General features: G+C 41.0%; 1 protein-coding gene across 7 annotated transcripts in view; it reads left to right on the top strand.

Moving 5' to 3' along the window:
- rap1gapa (RAP1 GTPase activating protein a) overlaps positions 1 to 21311 on the top strand; it is a 38298-nt gene that overhangs the window by 11026 nt on the left and 5961 nt on the right. For 5 of the 7 annotated variants that reach the window (XM_041047378.1, XM_041047368.1, XM_041047360.1 and 2 more), the window contains exons 3-16: positions 8617 to 8710; positions 13674 to 13709; positions 14910 to 14957; positions 15497 to 15535; positions 15646 to 15837; positions 17060 to 17163; positions 17622 to 17700; positions 17798 to 17851; positions 18255 to 18338; positions 19464 to 19564; positions 19726 to 19855; positions 20691 to 20846; positions 20939 to 21010; positions 21135 to 21221. In XM_041047378.1, the coding sequence (XP_040903312.1) occupies positions 8617 to 8710; positions 13674 to 13709; positions 14910 to 14957; positions 15497 to 15535; positions 15646 to 15837; positions 17060 to 17163; positions 17622 to 17700; positions 17798 to 17851; positions 18255 to 18338; positions 19464 to 19564; positions 19726 to 19855; positions 20691 to 20846; positions 20939 to 21010; positions 21135 to 21221 (1276 nt within the window). Of the gene's footprint in view, positions 1 to 8616; positions 8711 to 12545; positions 12694 to 13673; positions 13710 to 14909; positions 14958 to 15496; positions 15536 to 15645; positions 15838 to 17059; positions 17164 to 17621; positions 17701 to 17797; positions 17852 to 18254; positions 18339 to 19463; positions 19565 to 19725; positions 19856 to 20690; positions 20847 to 20938; positions 21011 to 21134; positions 21222 to 21311 lie in introns of those variants that run through there. The other 2 variants (XM_041047375.1, XM_041047350.1) reach the window with 2 other exon arrangements.

Genomic DNA, 21311 nt, shown 5'->3' with positions numbered 1-21311 from the left:
AAATGGAAGAGGAGGGTTAGTGTGGATAATGGCTATACTGAGATGTTGTATAAGAGTCTCTCTCTCACTGTCTCTCTCTTTCTCCTACACACATGCAAACATATATCCAGACACAAAGTGCACTCTGCCTCTCCATCCCTGGAGCATGATGGATTATTGTGGCAGGCTGTCCATTGTATAACTTCCTGCCCGTTCTTTAAAACAACTTGGCCACTGATCCGACTGTTTTATCCATGCTTCAGCTCACCTGACCTTCAGTCAGGACAGGTCTGCATTTTTCAACCACCCTTGGTTGCTATTTTTTCCAGAAGAATTCAGGCTGGATGTTAAAGAACTTGACATCAGTCAGGATTTCAGCCTGACTGTGTTTGAGAATGCAGTAAAAATGAGCAAGGAACCTTTTCACCGATGCATCACACTCACTGTTTTTCTTGAAAAATGTATATTTTCATTAAAGGATGGCTGCTGTGTAGATTACCATGACCTCTGCCCTCTAGTGGTAAAAAGCTGGGAACATGCATGCTGCTGGTGCAGTCTGATAAACTGGCAAAATCAGACTGCCAGACTTTTCCTCCTGTGGCAGTTTTGACGACGTGTGCCACCTTTTTTTCTTTTCTTTTTTTTGTAAGAGTGATCAAACACCTACTTTTATGCTCAGTAGGCAATGGTGTTCCAAAAACAGGTTATTTTGGTACTGTTGAATGACCTTGCTATTTATTGCAAATTGTGTGATGCAATTCCTCATTCTATTTTTATGATGCTGTCTATCTTAAGTCTAGGTCTGTTTCATCCTTTGTGTCCTGCTCCTGCCCATAAACACTTAAGAGGTGTCACTGTAAACACTCCCCTGTTTGTGTTCACTAATTTCCCATGAGATGTCACTCTGCATCATCCTCTGTCTGTCTCCTCTGCACATGCGCTCACCGCTGCACGGTGAAGCCGGCCCGGGTGTCAGTTTGCTTGTGCACGCTCATCTGTGTACGTCAAGCTGAGTTGTCTGGAAAAGCGGACATAGTGGGACAGCAAACTGTCAAGCCCGATCAGGCTAGACTGTCTCTCTGTGAGTCTCCTGCTGTCTGACTAAATATAGTACCAAAGTGACAAGCTCGCCCCTGGTTCTACTCGTCTCAATAATCCAAATCCCAACTTGTCATCCACCATCTAGCACCGGCACAAGATGTCTTAAAAAACATAAAGCTCACATGTCAGCATGCTGCTGAAGGTTGAGACGAGTGCCAGGGAACTTTGACAGGACATTTCCCTTTTACTTTGTCTGATTCCTGGAGCTTTTCTGTGGCAAAGTTGTTCTGCCAGCTTTTTTCACTTCTTTGTCTTCAGACAGTCTGTTGTAGCTGCAGTGTCTTCTGGTTTGGAAGACAGGGCTTCAGGTCTTTATTCCTTGTGTTTGTGGATGGGTATATCCTTGAGTATATATTAGGGGATGTGTAAATCCATTGTGGAGTCTGTTTATTGACTCTTGCCATGCAGAGGATGGTGTGGTAAGCCAGTGAGGGGAAGAAGCTGAGTCCAGGACTTGATATATCCTGCCTGCCTCCTGCTTTTTCTCTCCTATGGCTGAGGAAATCCTTGCCTGAACAAATCTTTTTGACAATACTGTTGGTTGCTCTCATCTTGATTGATAGGAGGGATGTTCACTTCATGGATCAATCTGTTTAAAGTTTAATATCACTGAATACACTAGTAGCTCTAATATCAAACACAAAAGAGCACAAAATGATCCCGCAACGACCTTCTGTTGTTGAAAAGGCACATCTGCATTACTGTGATTTCCCCGGGGGGTGTGTTTCCAAGGAAATCTGCACAGTGATATTGTGAGAGATAAGCAAGCTGGAAACTGGGACCTTTTGGTAGAGTGAACATGCTTTATTCAAATACACCTGCTGTACCTGGCCTTTTAATGCATACTGAATATGGCCAGCTGTCAAGGGAGGTGTGAGCTCAAGAGAATCCATTAAGGAGTCTCCTCAAGCATCATATCCCACAGATATTTTATTATTTATAATTCCTAGCATGTAGCATTTGATTGTACGGCCATTTTGTCCAAGTATTTTTCTACTCTTGCCTTGAACACAGCAGTACAGTACAAAGATAGGCTCATACCTTCAAGTGAAAACAATTGGTGTGCTCTGCTGTCTTGATAAGAAATACTAAATCGGATTTCTATATCTAACTATTTGTTTAAAAGGACTTGTAGAAGTACAGTTCCCTTGGGAACAAACAGCATCTCGGACTTATCTGCTTTTTGAATTTTGTCCAGTATTTGCTTTTGCCTGATTGTGGTCGCAGTAACTTTTATGGCTAAAGGACAAAAGGCCCTGGTGTGTTATCATTTTTCTGAAGCAGAAGAAAGTCATGAGGTTGTTTTTTTTTGTTACTTTTCCCTGCCACACAGATTAAGAGACCTAAATGGAGATGACTCAGAAGGTCACATAAAATGTTATGTCACACATTACATACATTTATGTAGCTGAACTTCCACCAAAGTAAAACATTTTTGAGAGGAAATCACATCTTTTCATCTGGAAAGATTGCCTTTGAGACTCAAAGTGCAGCCACATACACACAAAACAAGTAACTGAAACAAGCACCACTCAGAGAAATGGTTTCACACCAGAGACAATCATTCTGCCATTTGTTTGAGTGCTTCAGGTCAGTCTGAGCGGGCTGGGAGAGATGGCCCGGAGAACAGGGCAATTCCAAGGTCTATTTATGTGATAATTCACAGCACATGTGTTCCTTATATCTCTGGGTGTTGGAGAACTGGTGGTAGGAAAGGCAGCAGGTGCTGCTACTTCATGATGAATTTGGAAAAATCAAACCTAATGTCTGAGCACTTCAGTGTTTTAACACACGATGACACAGAAGGAACAAGATCGCTGAGCAGCATAGCTGAAGGCGTTGGTGTCTGACAACTGAAGTAAATTTTTACACTCATTATAAACAGTGCACCGCATAAATAACTTATGTTTGGGGACTGTCAACAGTACTTATAAATTCATTGAGGTCAAATCTCTGTTTGGGAGGTAAGGAGGGTTTGATTTATTCTAATATGGAGTTTAACAACTCTAGTGGCCTGGCTCTAGGGATGCAGTGTTGGTTAGTTGGGCAGTCAACCACTTTGGTCCAGACTGAAAAATCTCAACTAGTAGATGGAAATTTTGAGCAGACAAATCCACTGATTTTGGTGATCCCTGGGCGTTTATTGTTGTGTTATTGTAAGTTGTGGTTTTCAGTGAAATGTCTGGATGTATTGTTGGATGAATTTCCATGAAACATGCTCAGCTAAGATGGTGAATATGGTAAACATCAGTTATTTTATTTTAAAATGAGATTAAAAGTCTGCTATGATTTGCAAAAAAAATATATATATATTTACTGTTTATTTTGTGTCTCTGTGGTCACCACCTGACCCAACTAGGCTGGTTAAGCAGGAGAAAATCTACTGTGAGAAAAAGAGATCATAATTAACATCAGCATAAACATGCTCATCTGTCACGTCTGCTTCACGGACTCCCCCTAATGTAGCCCCATTACCCAGTTCAAAACAAGGCATTTTAAAAAATGCTGCATGATTATCAAACCAGTCACAATCACGGTCACAGTGGGGTTCAGGTGAGCTGCAGAGAAATCATGGTGGGGATGTAAAGTTTCTTCCAAAGTTGGGAAGCAGTTGGCACTCCTACTTTGCCTTGCAAACAAACGACGGCCTTGATTAAACACAACCAATTTGTTTAAGAGTGACTGGGGGCGGGTTCTAACAAATCTAAAAACAGCAGGAGATCGTTCAGACCTACTACATCCCACACTGACTGATTTTTCCCTAAACATTTTTCTATTACTACTTTATCAGGTAATTTTAATGATAAATAAAAATGATAGAAACATTTTCACTGTATAGCAAAGACACACAGTTGTGAGATTTGTGATCGAAATTCATTTGTAAGAATTGACTTAACCTTGCGCTGAAATAATCACAATTTTTCTCGCATTTAAAATAAAACTAATGCATTTTTTCAATGATTATACAATGAGTTTCTTGTGTCTGTGTGAAAATGCAGTTTAGAGTGAAGACAGTGAAATCTACTGCGTTCTTATGCAGCCATTAGCTCATAAATTCAGTGCTGTTTTGTAGTTATCTCTTGCGGCTGCCCCCCTCCCCCCCCCCCCCCCCCCCCACACACACACACACAGGTTGACCACCGCTAATTAAATCTCAACCTGTGGGAGACACTCAATGGTTATGCATAAATAACCATTCATTCATATTTCAGGACAGCAGCCATCTTGCTCGCTGGAGACCTCTGACATGTTGGTGTATAATGTGTCCGTGATTGGAGACCTAAACCTTTAACTGGCCTATGGGGTCAGTGGCTGGTCACACACGCCGCCTGCCACACACACATCATACAGATTACAGATTACATTCTTTGCTGCTTTCTGGGATTATTTTGCACAGCATGACAATATGATTTTGAATCAGAAGGAACCTTCAGTTTTATTCTTATAAATTTAAGTGTACTGTATTAATGAAGCCTGGTGAACAATGATCACACAGTTGCTGACTCTTGATTTGTCTTTCTCCAATCCATTGGGAATTATAGGATACAGCCAGCTTTAGCCATTATTTGAGCTTGTGACTTGAAGTAGACAGTGGGAGATGCGGAAATTTCAGGACAGCAGCAATTCTCAGGGGATATGGTGGGGGACCAGAGGCCATTTCACCAGGCTAATGGGACGGGAATCCCTGGCAGCAGGGCTGCGCGGAAGGGATTTACTGTGGGATTCTGCAGAGGACATTGGAGCAGGGAGGACACTATCAATTTAAAATCAACAATCTTCCTCCACACAAGATAAAAATAAAGCTTTACGTGGTTCAGGATTTCTGATTGTTCTGCCACTGTTTATTATTTCATCAGCATACAAGAGGGTTGAGTCCTCAGTGAGGTCCCAGACTGTCGTTCTAAATGCGTGTGGCTTTGATTTGATGGGAACCAGCTTCAATGATCCGTGCTAAAACGGCACTCGGTGCTAATCAGATTTTAAGCAGGACATTTAAGCGAAATCTGCCTGCTTTTATCCGATAATGTGTTTTCATCTATAAGCACTATTGACAAAGCCCTCGCAGAAAACATTTTCATTTTATTTTAACCCTACACCTCCTGGTCCTCAGCTCTCCCAAATCAAAGCAAACGCCATATATATATCATTTGCTGTCTTTGTTCAGGGTTTAAAAGAAATCAATAGACAGATACTGTGTCATTACAGATGGACATCTCAACAAATCACTCCTAATCTGGACATTGTGAAAGTTTTTTTCAATGACATAATGCCGTTTTTTTCTACTGGTAAGCTCCGGATAGTGAAAGGATTATTTGGTTTTGTTTATCACAATACACAGCTCTTAATGGTGCACAGTATGAGGACTGGGCTATAATCCCTTGTTATCTCTTCATGTCTGACACATACGGTACACACACACATACAAATACAAATACACTTACTCATACTTCACTCTTAAGGTGCATGCCTGTTCACAGAGAAGCTGTCTAAGGAAAAGAAAGATGAGTCAACACTGTCATTGCACTTGAGGGGAGGGAGCTGGGATTTAGCAGGAAAAGGCAATGCTGGTGACACTAGTCACAGGTCTGCTGGGAGCAGCGGATGGTAGCTTAGTGGAGGAAACACACATGTTCACTGGGGATTGAATGGGACTCATTACAGTAATTAAAAACCTTTCCACACATGCTTTCTCATCCTGCACAGTGAGCATTAAGGAGGCTGCAATGTCTGTTCACCTTTGGGAGCTTAATGTTGGACATAATCACTTTGTTCAAGTCATATCATTATGAACGTGAATGTGCATGTGGGTGTTTTTTTTTTGTTTGTTTTTTTTAAAGTGTGGCTGATTTGGTTGCCACAGCAACAGTCCTAGCTAGCTCATGAGGCAGTGTGGGGATTGAAGGCAACCCCCGTTATCCTAATCATCCATGCTTTTCCCTTTTTTCCCTTCTCTCTCTGAACGGCAGACTTCGGCAGAATGGATTGTGGGGGAGGGTTTCCTGCTTTGAAGGGGATAAGAACGGTGGTGGTGGTGGTTGGGGGGTTGATGTGTGGTTTAGAGTTCAGGGTTTCGGGCAAGTACCAGATCATGTTGTGTGTGAGCTGGAGAGCAGACAAAGAGGGTGGAGATGGAGGAAGTGACAACTCAAGAGCGCATATGTGTGTGAGAGAGACCGAGTGGGAGGAGAAAGAGTGAGGGAGGAGAATCAGCGGCGGAGAGGATGCTCGCCGAGAGTGTGCGACAGTCTAAAGAGCTGAGAGAGAGGCCAGCAGGTGAGCAACTGATGGGAAGCAGCAAGTGATCGGACTGGAGCTGCAGAGAGAGAGGAGCAAACGGAGAGAGACAGAGGGAGAGAGAGAGAGAGAGAGGGAGGGAGGGAGAGGAGATAACTGTGAAGGAGAGAGGGAGAGAGACAACTAGCAGAGCAGCGTAGACAGTGAGTCATCTACCCCAGTGCTGGTCACTGTCCGGACTTCCCAGGGAGCACCCAGCCTACAGCTGCCACCGTGAGAGTAAGTTTGCTGCTCCTCTCCGCGCAGGACATCGGGTGGTCCAGATGACATGCTGTGACTTCTTCACACGGCTGATATCTGCGGTGCATCGTTAACCAGCTGGGCTGTGTTATGTAATTTGTTGTGGTGTTGGGATGAAGCGGTGGCTTATTGCTGCAAACTGATCTGGAGGTGGGCTTACATTGTAGAGCTGCACAGAGCAGGCAGGTGTGTGTTTGTGTGTGCGTGTGTGTGTGTGTAATGTGTGCTGCACCTCAGTTTGTGAATGATTAGGGGAGTTTGTTATGGACCGGACAGGACATTTGCTCTTTCACCTTTACTTTGATGTGTGTTTTATTGCTACTTATTCTTTGCCAGAGTGGGGTATAGATGTGTATCTTGTAACTAATTAATGCTGATTATTATTTACTTTTTAATTTTTATTTTATTTACTACTGTGTGCACAACACATTCAGGCTTTTGACAGATGCATAAATACCTCTGACAAGTATTACCTGTTTTTTAATGTAATACAGTATCTGTCTCTAAACCAATGAAAGAAATGAAAGCTTTTCCCTTCCCCATAAATAAATAAGTGTGTGTGTGTGTCTGTGTATGCCCTGCATCCATCTATTGTGCATCAGTTCTAATTAAGAGTTCAGGGCAGCTGATGCCTTATCGTATCCTGCTCTCCCATGAGAGAGCTGCTGCTGAGGCTCCTCGCCTCGTCTTGTTCATGTTTTTCGAGCCCTCTGAGAAAAGGCTCGTATTCTTAATTGTTACAGTTTGATGATGCAGGACTTTCCTTGATTGAAGGTCCACTTTTTGTGTAATGGCAGTATGTTAATGATTCAGGTTCTCTCTTTTTCCATCACCTAAATTTGATTCACTGAGTAACGTTTGTCTTACCCTCAGCACCAGACCAACAGAGCTCCATGCATTCACTCATATAAATAAATGCCGTGTCAGTGTAGGCCGCCACACTATTATTAGTTTTTGAGTTCAAGTGTTGTCCATTTTGTCCCACTGAGTCACTGAATGCATTTAATAATAGTTCTCTATATATGGAGTTTGGAGTACACGGCACCTTGCAGATACAGAGATATGAATCATATTTCATTGTGGCTGCTGAAGCCTTCTTTGGTCATCAAAGACAGCAACATACGTGTCCACTTTCACACTGATCGATCACTTTGTGCGTTTGGAATAGACTGAATTAATCAAACAAATTGAGAGCCTGCTGCACAAACTGGCCGGTTGTCAGTGTCAATAGGGCACCATATTCAACAGGGGCATCGATCAGTGATCCTGTGGGGATAAAGCCATCCTGGTCGAGATATTGAGTTTAGAGCAAATGATGCGTGACAGTAGGATTGCTCAGTTTTGCATTAGCAATGTGCCACTCTCTTGAGTTAGAGAGGAGAGATGCTCTGTCTGAATAAATGTGAAACTATGGGTATTGAGTCCCTAGATCCCTGAAGTGTTTGTAAATAGCAGCTGATGCTCTCAAAGAATTGAAGAAGCTGCACAGTGGAATATGATTTGATATCTTCAGGGAATCTTTATTTATTTATTTATTTATTTTTTAGCATAAACAGCTAAGAAATCATGAAAAGTCTCTATCACTAGGGCACTGCATATTAGATGAAACAGACATGGGACAATAAAATGTAACTACAGCTCTTGAACTGACTCATGGAGGTCTGAATATGAATCGCAGCTTTTCTCTGCTTTTTAGTCCTATTTTCTTAAAATGTCAGATTTTACCACTTTTCAAAATAAAGTCACTTTCAAGAGACATAAAAAGGAATGAATCAGTAACACAGAAGCTCATTAAGTTAAAAAAAAAAAAATTTAATAACAAGAAACCCTCACTTTCTGGGCTTAAGGCCATTGCAAGCCACCAGTCCATACAAATGAATTCTGTTGCTAAATGAGACCAGCAACATTTCCTGAGGCATTGCCTTTTATTGTCCTCTTGCTTGATCTCAAACTAAGTGACCTTTTCTGACCGAATGTTCTTCTGCGTCTGTCTGATTGTAGGAAACAAGATGGGAGTGACCCCCGAATTTCTGCAACACTAGAGCCCCAGCTGTTCCAGCCTACACTCCCATACACCTCCTCACCATTCCACAAGGTAGGAGGAGAACAAGGGGGAGTCCGGTTTACACTCTGACCCCTGACCTTATCTGATGGACCTCTGTGTGACCTTTATCCTGTGATCTTTGTTCTGTGTCTCTGCTCATCTTGTCTCTGCACCTGCTGCTGTCTGGATGCTCTCGCTCGGTTTTCTGTCTGTCTTTAATCTCTCACAACTGTATTAGACCCAGACTGTCTCTATGCAGCGTTACTTTGATTTTAATTCTTGTCTTCTTTTGTTTAACTTGTGTAATTACAGTGCACAAAGCTCCATGTCGCGGATGATTATGTTTGCCTGATTCAATTAATAGAAATCTATTTTAAGCGGGAAACTGTCAGCTTTTATGTCGACGATTTCTCAATCCTTTCCTAATAAGTCTGACTTCATCAAAGCAAACAAAACAGAGCCTGTCTGAGAAATTGTCATTTTAAAATCAAAAGACAAACTTCTTCGCCCCCACAGCTATCTGATGTGTCACCAAACTGCACCAAACTGGAAAATTAGTAATGTTTTATCGGTTGATGTGCAAGGTTCAATTGTTCCAGCTGTTTTTATGTCATCCTAAACAATGAGTCACTTTTACATCGGTGTCAGTTAAAAATAATCAACTATTTTGCAGACTTTTTCTGAGGAGAAGTTAAATTTGCTGATTTCTGTTCTTCCAAAGTGTATTTTTTTTAGCTTACAATACATTTTTTACATACGATTTGCTGTAAGAGGGTTTTTATTTAATCTGCTTTCAGGTCACATAAACAGTTTTTAATGATTTTTTTGAAGATTTTCAGTGTTTATGAATCGGCATAGCTTGCTCTATTATTCCCCGCTTTCAGTGGAAATTGTATGAGGAAAGACTAAATTGCTGTGACTGTAGATGCAGAATATAAAGGGTAGAAAGTGAACATGATTAAGGAGGAAATCATTTCAATAAATCTATTTAGGCTGTCACAGTGCCATCCGTCTTTCTGTCAGAATATTCATTCCTACCTTTGGCACGTCTTATCGTAAATGCGTGACTTGCTTGAAAAACCTACCGGGGATATTTTGAGAACTTAGAAACTGAACAAAGCTGAGCTCTGTGGTGATTAAAAGTGGATACAATCTCACTCATGTCGGATTGGTTTCATGAGGTCTCTCACACTTTGGATGGAGCTTACGCGTCTCGCAATCTGACTTGATCTGAGTAGAGCAGAGGGAGTGGGAAGAGAAAGGGATTAAAGGAGAATTTGGAGATTGGGTTGTTTAACAGTCACTCCTGATCCCTGCAGCACACACCATCTGTAGGTGCCTCAGCCTTACTAGTTACAATTAGTCAGACATGAGGAGAGGATTTTTGAAACTTCTGCATGCCTACAGATTTTCGTGACACACAAGCCAAATATAGTCACCAAAGGCGCAGCTGAATTCATGGCTTATAGTATTTTCACCATTTCTCTGCACATCCTGGAGGAGAAACAGCTTTAAAACACTTTAGAAGGTGTCCACAGCAGTTAAAATGTAGTTGTGTTAATATTCTACTTACCTCTAACCTACATGACCTCATTTTATTCATTAGTTTTATTCATCTTGGATTCCCTTAATTTGGAATCCAGGAAGGGGAACATATCTGATGAGGATATTGAGGGACAGCATGGTAATGTGATGTACTGTAGTATAATAAGGGCTTAGTGGGGCAAGACTCGGAGGAGCGTATCACTTTAATCAGAGCGCTGCGAAAACCAGGTCAATCTGCAATTAACCCCACCAGGTCTTATGGTCACTGCCTAATTCAAGCTACACTACTCTATTGTCATGTTAATGATGTTGTGTATTTCTAAGAGAAGTAATGCAAACGCACAAAACTTATCACAAGCTCATTAAAAAAGCAACAACACATATTTCAAAACAAGACGTTTCTGAGATGCTGGTAACCCAGTGTCCAACTAAATAGGTTTAATAACACAGCGATAGAGTGCGGTCCAGTGCTCGTTGACAGTGTTTTGTCAATTTTGTGGAGTGGGCTTCCTGATTCAGACATGGTGCTCATTCAAACCATAAATGCTGGCAGATGAATTACAACCTGCTCCTCCCACAAGCTGCACCGGTCAGGGGAAATTCCGAGAGCCCTCCCTAAATTCAGGATGCAAGTGAAATCCTAAACAGCTTTAAATTAGCTGGAGCCAAAACGCAGAACTAAGAATCAGACCTTCCGAGCATCTAAAGAAAAATGGCCAAATAAGCCTCTGGATCCATGCTCTTTCTTCGCATATATTCTCAAGTTTTAATGAGCTCTATGCGGCTGCACTGTGAGTTGCAGCTGACAAGTCTGGAGGAGAGAGGAGGTCTTGCACTTTTAATTTGCCTCTTGTCATAATGACGATCCTATTAGCTCTCATAATGAAAGGCCTCAGCTCTAACACCTGCTCTGTATGCTAGCCTGGCTCCCTTAGGATTCCCACACCTCCTACGTTCTGGTCATTTCTGCAAAATGGTTTTCTGCTGAAATGAGGTCTTACTTTTTTTTCCCCTTTTTTTTCCCTTGCTGCTTTTCTCTTTTTTCCCACTGCAGTTTGCATGATTTCAAGACTTTTTGTCTCTTTTGCTTTATCTATCACCTCATTTTGCACATCATTTACATTCACAGCTGGTGATCTGCTAATTTTTGACTGTCATATGTAGCCATCCTATATTTAGGACTGCCCACACAGCTCCTCCATGGACCAGGAAGTTGTTGAAAGACTTATCTATTGAAGTAGAGGAGTTGGACTCCACCTCTGGCTACCTGTCAGCCAAAGTCAAGATAGGGTTAGTGATAAGACAGATGTGGATGATATGTGTTTGGGATTTCCTCCCACAATGCTTTTAGGAGAGGGAGAGCGAGAGTAGCAAAGAGGGATCAGCAGCTTCATTCAGAGGATTACTACTCTAAACTTAAATCAGTGACAGCAGCAGCCTGAGACATACACTTGCTGATAATCTTGTATGTTTAGAGGGAGATCCACAGCCTGGGAGAGGCTGTGGATCTTTTCTCCAACTTTGTCTGATCCAGCACTTTGTCAGTCATGGTTCCAGTTAGCACGGCTGCAGCTTTACCTCGAGTGTCACAGTGGGAAACAGTCAGCTGTCTACCATTTGATGAAGACACAGCAGTCAGAGAAAGCGTTTAATCCAAACCTGTTGAAGTCGACACATCACGTGCCAGTTTATGGACAGTTCAAAATGGCTAAAAATCACGACTACGTCTATGCTCCAATTGTGACAAAGGCGCACTGGAAGAAACCCAGCCATGTAAGTAGTCTTCCTTTAGAAATGCTGAATGGAAAGCATCAGTAGATGGTAAACTATCTGGGGGAGAATTTGGCATTTTATTAAGCAGAGGCTTGGACAACTGCATCTCCAAAGTAAGGTTAGATTTGCAAATGCAAAATTTGTATGGTCATATTGGTTGTTTATTGAACTGATGAGCTGAGGATATTTTGGGGGTTCAATTATAGTTCTAATATCAGGTGTTTCTTTCAGTGTAAAGAAACAGGTAACACTATAAGATTCAGTCAGACATACCCATGCTTTTTGTGCATGGACATACAGTGTTACGGCTAATGTAGTTTTTGTTTGAGCCCAAAAATACTATAAGGCTCAACACTATATATAATACTATAAAGCTCCTCTTGCCCTAATCTCTGGTTAGTGTCGTTGAAGCTGGGTTATTTACTTTCAGGGTTTGTGGCAGACTATTGTTTGCACATGGTGGAGGACTTTACTCATACTCACACTGAAAGCTAAGACAGGATTGCTGTGTACACAAACTGTTTGGCTATGTCAGGCTTTACTGGCTAAACCTTTCAGCCTTCCCTTAATTACTCCGGACCGATGCCTTTGGACTGTTGTTGTAGAATTTTCTGCAGTAGATAGAATCGTCATGGTCAACGGATGCACGCATGCTTTGCATGTGAAAATTTAAAGGACAATACCCCAGCAGCTGTGTTTGAGCTCTGAAGGATTAGGTAGGTGTTCAACATCAAAAAGCTGGTCGGTCACACTCAGCTTTTGTGTGACAAAACACATCAGAGCTTCAAGAGATCACATGCAGCAATCAGATTAGATTGATTCCGATAAATTAAGTCTGAACTTTGGCAGTGTTCATGGGAACAGTTGGAAATGTGCGCTTTACAACATCTACTGCACAGCGCTGAGTAAAGGGACAACACTTGTCCTGAATAAAGCAATCACCCATACCTTTTTGTTTGGGGTCCTGGAAACCCAGAGCCCTCTTTAACACCTCAGAGTTAACACATAGTTAACAGTTTTATCACCCTGATATGTAATGAATTGTCCTAATTTCAGCAAATTGCTTTTAATCGTAACTTTGAAGAGATGACATGTTTCAAAGTCCACTACAGAAAATGTCACATTATTTCTGTTTCTCTTTTCTATCTCTGTTTCTGTTTTATACTTTTTACACAGCACAACCTCTCCAAAATCTGTTTGGGTTCCTGTTTTTGTACTTTTCTAAGTTTGTTCATAAGAAGTCTTACAAAAAGTTAGACCTCTCTGGGATCTAATTGGGATCTAATTGACCCAAAACATAAGTATTGTCACTATGTTGGACAACATATTGTGCATTTTGTTGCATCTGAATGACTGTTTGGCAAACAAAAGGAATATATATGTGTTCATACACAACCCATGTAACTTAAAAAAAGCCAAATATCTCTTAATTTGGTGTAATAGCAGTGCAGTTATCATCATGATTACCTTTATGCATGCAGCAGCGTGGTCAGTGGGACACCTGACAATGAGAATGTAAAGCCAGTGACCACAAAACACAAGGGTTAAATGTGTTTTCCAGCGTGATGGGGCACCAAACAATAAGTGCAGAACAGAGCTGAACTGTAGTAATGAGACTCACTCCTGTAGAAATAAATTAACCTCTGCAACCAAACAAATGAACTCAAAATATTGAATCTCACTCTCCTCTCTCCAGACCACAGATTTATTTGAAATGATTGAAAAGATGCAGGTAAGACGATGCATTGATGCTTGTTTTTTGTCTCAGGTCTCTAAGCTATACTCACCAAGCAACTAACCAGTCAGTGTGTCTCTTCCTAATTCTGCAGCACTTTGACCCTCTCCTCGGCTGCAATACTTAGCTTTATCCACGAGAAGAATATTGAATCTGGTGATTTCAGAGGAGAGTTGTCAGTGCGTTACATGTGTGTCTCACTGTCTCTGTTGACACTGGTTGTAACACTGGCTGACAGAACTATAAGCTTATTATCTCACCTCAGAAAAACTGTCTCCTGGCTTCTGAGGGCTTTGGAAGGATCTTTGTTTTAATTGTGTGAACCTACATGTGAAGAGTTTGACAACATAGCTTATCAAAACTCACAATCTTTTTGTGCATGTGTCTTAACAATTAATGCATCACTGATTTAGAATATATTGGCCATTTCTTTAGAAAAATATTAAGTCAATTACAGTCCTAATAGCTTTCAGGTGCCTTAGTATCTGTCATGTCTGCTTTTGTATGTTGGCATAGATGAATATTTTGAAAAAGAAAAAAATCTCATCCTCTTTAGCATGGGATGTGATGCAGGACTGTGCTGTTTCCACAGCTGCACAATATATCGGTGTAATGCCAGGCAATGCCATCACCTAGCCCTTATTTAGTCTCACTGCAGCTCTTTCTCTTCATCATTCCTGCTCTCTCTCTCTCTCACACATAAACATATACACACCTAGGGTCCAATAGGTGTTTCATTGCAGGAGTGTCACTTAGCTCTGCATCTTTGTAATCCCCTGGGTCTTATTACCACACTTCGTCTGTGTGCTAACAGACTTTTCAGTCACTCCCAAATGCCTGCTCTTTAGCATCCTTTAATTGTCTCTCGGTATCTGTGCTCCCTGCGTATGTAATATATCTCTTTCAGTATCTTTCCATCTGTCCCTCTCTGACTTTGCTTTGTTGGCTGCTGCACATCTCTTGGGAAAACTGTGTTGTTATGTAATAAAGTTGATTATTTTCTCTGTCGCTTTTTTTTTTTATTACACTGCTTTATGCAGTTTGTTTTTTGTACTTCTGCTCAGTGACAAGTGCGTGAATTTAGGTATTTGTGTTGACGTTTTTGAAGGCAAAACCAGGCGCAGTGCTGTGATGACTGAGCATGACACTTCTGTCTCTGTCCTTCTGGTTTCCTTATCTCACCCTCTCCTCTCATAGGGCAACAGGATGGATGAGCAGAGATGCACCTTTCCTCCCCCACTCAAGGTACAACTCTCCACGTAGAGACAGAACATTATTCACACGATGTGGTCACTGTGTCACCGCTGCTCCACCATATCTGACTCTGCCAGACAGGCTGATTACTTCAGCACAGAGTCGCACAATATTATTCATAATGCAGTGAAATGCTCTTAAGTCTAACCATACAAGGGTTAGTTAGGATTCAAAATCGTATATATGCCCTGATGTTGTGCTCTGCAGCCTGAAATGCTAAAATCTTTGTAACAAAGAATTTAACAGGATATGATGATAATGTTAGTAATGCATGATTGAAAACTTTCAGTGTGCCCAGTACTGGTTAATATGGATATATATGTGTATGGATAACAATAGCTTTGATAAAACATTCAGTGATGACTAATTCCTGTGTAGTTGCTAAACTGATTTTCATTGCATAAAAGTTATGCAAGTACTCTGAAACAGCATCCTTTGGGATTATGGAGTTGGACTGCGAGGTTATTTTTACTCTTTGATGAGGAACAAACAAACAAAGCTTTTTTTTTTTTTCTCTGTATATTTTTCAGACTGAGGAGGACTACATTCCATACCCGAGTGTCCATGAGGTAGAGTGCTGCTGTAGCACTTTTCATCATTAGTATTTGTTTGTCTACTTTCACATTTGCAGTACATCATTCTGTGTATCACCCTCTTGCTATTTTGTGTTTTGGGACAGGTGTTGGGCAGGAAAAGCCCCTTTCCTCTCATCCTCCTGCCTCAGTTTGGTGGATACTGGATTGAAGGGACCAACCATGAGCTGAGTGAGACCGTAGACACAGAGCAGCTGCAGCCTCTGTCCCCAAACACCCGCACCAAGCTGGAATGTAACACAACCGCCACACTATACCGGAAACACTTCCTGGGCAAGGTTAGCACCACAGAAAGAGATTGCTTTTTCCATAATGCAAATGAATATTTTTTTTATACTTGATCTTTTCTTCTCGAAAAAGCAAACAATAAACTGAAACAACAATATTTGTGACAATGTGAGGAAGCTTTAAGACATTTTATTAAAACACAAATATTAAGATTGAAATACAACACAGACAAGATTTAACATATAAAATAACAAACAACGTTAAGACAGGAAAAAAACAGGAGTGGATTGCAGGTTTGATGCCAAAATGTATCCCTTAAAGCCTACAGAGGTTTTTAGAATTTGTTTTATAATATGTGAAACAAATTCAGGCGCACGTGTTTGTGTATCATAATGAAGCCATGTCCTTCATGTACTTGTAAACTGACTCTTAAATTAAATAGAATTTGTAGCAAAATTCAATTTTCACTGTTATTTCTTTCAAGCTGTGGATACATGGACAATATTTCTGAAACTTTTACAGGCATACAGTTGTTTACGGTGATTCTCACTGTATCATGTCCAGTATTTTCATGTCACTGCTAAATTATATTTATAACCGCTATAATGAGATAGCCCTTCTGGATATCCCATATACTTTCTCTCCAGACACTGGACGCAGTAGTTTTATGTGTTGTTCTATATATCTCCCTCCATCCTCTTTCCATCTTAGCTTAGGTCTGTGCATTTTTATGGTTCCAATCATGTAATTAAATCTAGTGATAGGAAGATAAAATCATTTTGATTATTTAGTGATAAACTGTCTGTCATATCCACTTTTTTGTTTTAAAAAAAGGTGTGATCTAATACTTCTTTCAAAGTGATACTACTGAAGTCTTACTCATGAATGTCTTCATTATAACAGCTTCCTTCCTCCTCATTACTCTCACAGAATGTTTCACAATCAGCTTCAGTTCTTGCTCATTATAGTAATGAAATGAATAAGCAATAAGCGAATCCCAGTGGAGCTAACCACTAACAGCAACCAGCCTCACTGTTTGGCACCTCATACACTGTTGCTAATGAAGATACATTAGACTTTGCCACCTGTTCTTACACACGCATAACATGAACAAATTTGATCTGCCTGCACTAGAAGAGCAGCAGCAGAAGAAAAGATACTCAGATTGGAAAGATATGGGTAATGACTGGAGCGCATACACGTGTGTCCTGCACATGTGTGCGTCTGTTTATGACAGATACTAATGGCCGTATCCATGCACTGTGCCCTCAGGAACACTTTAATTACTATTCAGTGGACAGTGCCCTTGGACATCTGGTGTTCTCCCTAAAGTATGATGTGATTGGTGACCAGGAACATCTCCGGCTAATGCTCAGGTAACGCTCATTATGCATACATGGTGCACTACAATGTTGCTTGATTTGCAGAGAAAATTGATTCTTTAAGTCTAAATTGTGCGCGTCAGCAGCTGAAGTAATGAAAGTGTAGGCTTAAACAAAATGTCACTTCTTTCATGATAAACAGGAAATAGATACAGAATAATCTCCTTTTTTTTTGTTCCTGAAATGCCCCGTATTGACTGGATAAACACATCCTCCCAGCACTGGTGTTATTGTAAGAGTCATAAAGCTAGAAAGAGTGCCAACAGCACTGTCATTTCACAGCAGAGTAACAGATGGACTATTTAGGCCAGCGAGTGGGTGGGTGGGGAGGGTGGGGAAGTTTGATGATGGTCCATACCGGATCATCTCTTTCCCATCTGATAGGTTCTGAGAAATGTTGCATCACATCATATGGCTTTCAGACCACGCTGATTGTTTTGTGACTTCACCAGGACCAAACTGAAAACGCACCATGATGTGATCCCAATTTCCTGTCTGACAGAGTTTCCCAATGTGGTCCAAATGGCCAAGGTGAGAAGAGTTGTTTTCATTATGCAGAGAGATGTCTGCAGTGACAGTGTCTAAGCATATTCTAATATTTTTTTCCCTCTCTCTTTTTTAATGCAAGCTTGTCTGCGAAGAGGTCAACGTGGACCGCTTTTTCCCCGTCCTTTATCCAAAAGTAAGTTCTGGTTTGGTTTCTATATTTGCAGCTGCCTTATGTGCCCTTTCAAGTCCCACATACCCATAGGAAACACTGGCCGGGAAAACAAACAGAGGGAATTTAATTCTAAAAATATTATAATTTTGGAAGTTACCCTTCTGATTTGTCTAACTCAGACCGCTGAAGCCTCATATTATCCTCAGACAATCTTTTGAATACATTTTTGCGCAGAATGAAGGTTGTGGATTTTGCCCCCATCACTTTTGTTGAAAGCGTGTTAGCGGGAAAGCTCTTAACAGCCAGTATGAACAGGAGGAGAGATCTCAAGTAAAATCAGTTTCAATGTTCATATGGGCAATTGACTAGAAAAACTGGGAACCTATCCTCTAAGATTTCTTGTTATATCTATATTTATTTACAGGCTTCAAGACTTATTGTCACCTTTGATGAACATGTGATAAGCAACAATTTCAAGTTTGGGGTCATCTTTCAAAAGTTTGGACAGGTAAGCTTTAAAGCCTGAACATAAACCTACAGGAAAGATGCCTTTTTAGATGGTTCTGCAGAAGTTCATGCATCCTTTATGTTCATCGCATTCAGTCCAACAACAGTTAACATGTACTATAGATTGTAATTTCTGATTTTCTCAAGGAAACTGATTACGCTCAATCATCCCCTGTCTTAATTATGGCTTTTGGTCTAGCCCAGTCACCGTGGCTGTCTTCAGCACTGCCTCTCATTTTCTGAGGCAATCACAGCCCTCTTGTTTACTGTGTGGCGGGCAGAAGAGCCATTGAATGCTTTGCTAAGGGTACTTGTACCTTCAAATGGAGACCTCAGTGTATTTAGGTCTGCACTGTCAATCCCTTAAAGCCTACAGGAGTTTAAATACATTGTTAAATACAATTTGAATGAGCCAACGGCCATCTCAGGAAGGCAGCGAGGACCCTCTGTGCATCCTTCAGGACATTTTCTATTCAGTAGGGGTGCTAAACAAAGACTTGATGGTTAATTAGGCATATTGCGTCCAGGAATAAAACAGAAATACTCAATAAGCAACAGAACAACAGAACAGGCGTTGTCGCAGTGTGTTTGTGCTGAGGGAGGCTTTTGTCTTCACACCACTACTCCACTTGCTGACAATAGATAATCAACTCTCGATTACAGATGATCGTTGTTGCACCATCCTTCCTGCAGTCTATCTCTAAACCTACTGTTATACCTACTGCTTTCATTGAGTGAAGAAACACTTGTCGTCTCAAATGCAAATGCAGTGTACATGAGCAGGAGTGCCAGACACACACCAGATACGCTTTACTTACTAGTTTCCAGTTATTGACCCTAATAATCTATTGCAGTAAGAACACACCTTACATACAATACTCATTGTGCCGATTCTGGCACTCTTGTATGCAAATCTTACCTCTTTCAGTCAGTTTTCTTTCTACTTCTCAGCCATTGTCCTCAGTGCTAATGCAGACAAAAGTGACATTATTATTGGCACTGTTATTGGAATCTACTGTGCAAACCATCAGTGTTTTTAACTTGAATCTGTTCACATCATGTGGTCCTCTAAGCCTTGATGTTTATGTGGGTGTTTTTTTTTTTTTTTACTTTTTACTGGTTACAGACTTCAGAGGAAGATCTATTTGGCAACAGTGAAGAGAGTCCTGCCTTTATAGAATTCCTGGAGTTTTTAGGAGAGAAAATTGAGCTGCACAACTTTAAAGGGTAAGGACATACCTGTGGTTCTGAGGCAGTAATTATACTCTACCATACATTTTACGACATTACACCAACTGTAGTTTTCAGGCTAGCTACAGGAATGAGGGTCATACTACTGTTGTGATGATGGAGAACATCCTATTAGACATGGGTCTGTGTGCTTGCAGTTTCCGTGGAGGGTTGGATGTGACTCACGGGCAGACTGGCACTGAATCTGTCTACTGCAACTACCGCAACAAAGAGGTCATGTTCCATGTGTCCACAAAGCTGCCTTACACAGAGGGGGACACCCAGCAGGTACTGTAATACAACACCAGACTAACACACCTTTCATGATTCACAGAAACCAGACAGACATGTTCCCTCTGGGTATTATAGTACCATATTCTGTATGTAGCTTTCTGTTGTGCCAAACAACCATAGCACATATACAAAAAAACAAACAAACAAAAAGAAATACTAGTAGAAACGTGAATCACTTCAAATTTATGCTGTGGTGTCTGCATATGTGAACAGCAGTCCTCCCTCACAGTGATTTAAAGCCCTGTCTCATATTTTCACTCAGACACTGATTAATTAGCACGAGCTTACACACCATTTGCTATCCTGGTTTGCACAAACACAGATGAGGCTATGTCTATATGTTCAGACCTCTCAGCAGTAGTGGGTGTTAAACACTGTCTCCTTTTTCAAGCTGTCATCAGAGCAAACAGCACTCCCTGGTGGTGTTTCACAAACATAAATATATTAATGTCTTTTATTACATATTCTTTAACGTGATTTATGAGCTGTTGGAAATATGCCTGTTTTACTAGCACTGTGCCACCATTGGCCTTAAAGAAGTATAAAGTACTATGTGAATTAGACTAGGTTTTGTCAAGAACGGGTAGGAACCGCAACTAGAGGGTTTCTCATATTGTTTTTCAAATTCTATTTCAGGCAGCAGTAAATATGTTCTAAAAAAAAATCCTAAACGTAGCTGCCTGGCACCTGCAGATAACCAAACAACATTTATACATATCATCCAAAGATGCTTGGCAAGAATATTCTTCCACTGTACTATTACTGTCTTTAGAGAAGCAAATGCACATTCATTGATCGCTGAACTTGCCGTGTGGCTGTTGCGTTGCAGTTGCAGAGAAAGAGGCACATAGGGAACGATATTGTGGCCATCGTATTCCAAGAAGAAAACACTCCCTTTGTACCAGACATGATCGCCTCCAACTTTCTCCACGCCTACGTCGTAGTCCAAGTTGTCAACCCATGCTCTGACAATGTTCTCTACAAGGTGACTTACTGTATTTTCCCTCTTCCTGTTGTTTACTTTACTTTATTCTGTGAAATTCAGTGATCACACTTCATCTCACTGTTTATTCTTAGGTGTCAGTCACTGCAAGGGATGATGTACCTTTCTTTGGCCCAGCCCTCCCAAACCCTGCTGTCTTTAAAAAAGTAAGAAAAAGAACAACTTGTAGACCTGAACTACTTCATCCTCTGGCCAGTGCACTGTCTCTCTCTCTCTGTAATCTTTCAGTTTCTGACTTAATGCCTTGTCTTTCTGCTCCCATCTTCCCAGGGCCCTGAATTCCATGAATTCCTTTTTACTAAGCTCATCAATGCAGAGTATGCCTGCTACAAAGCTGAGAAATTTGCCAAATTAGAGGTGAGTTGTTTAAAAGCAAAAAAAAAAAGTTATTTTGGATCTCTGGCCAGAGCCAACAAGGTATCCTTTCCTCCTCACGTCCATCTTTGT

Source organism: Toxotes jaculatrix, chromosome 2 (assembly GCF_017976425.1).
Source record: "Toxotes jaculatrix isolate fToxJac2 chromosome 2, fToxJac2.pri, whole genome shotgun sequence".
In the NCBI taxonomy this organism is placed as follows: Eukaryota; Metazoa; Chordata; class Actinopteri; family Toxotidae; genus Toxotes; species Toxotes jaculatrix.
Note: the sequence above shows the minus strand (reverse complement) of the source record. Positions and strands in the feature narration are given on the sequence as shown.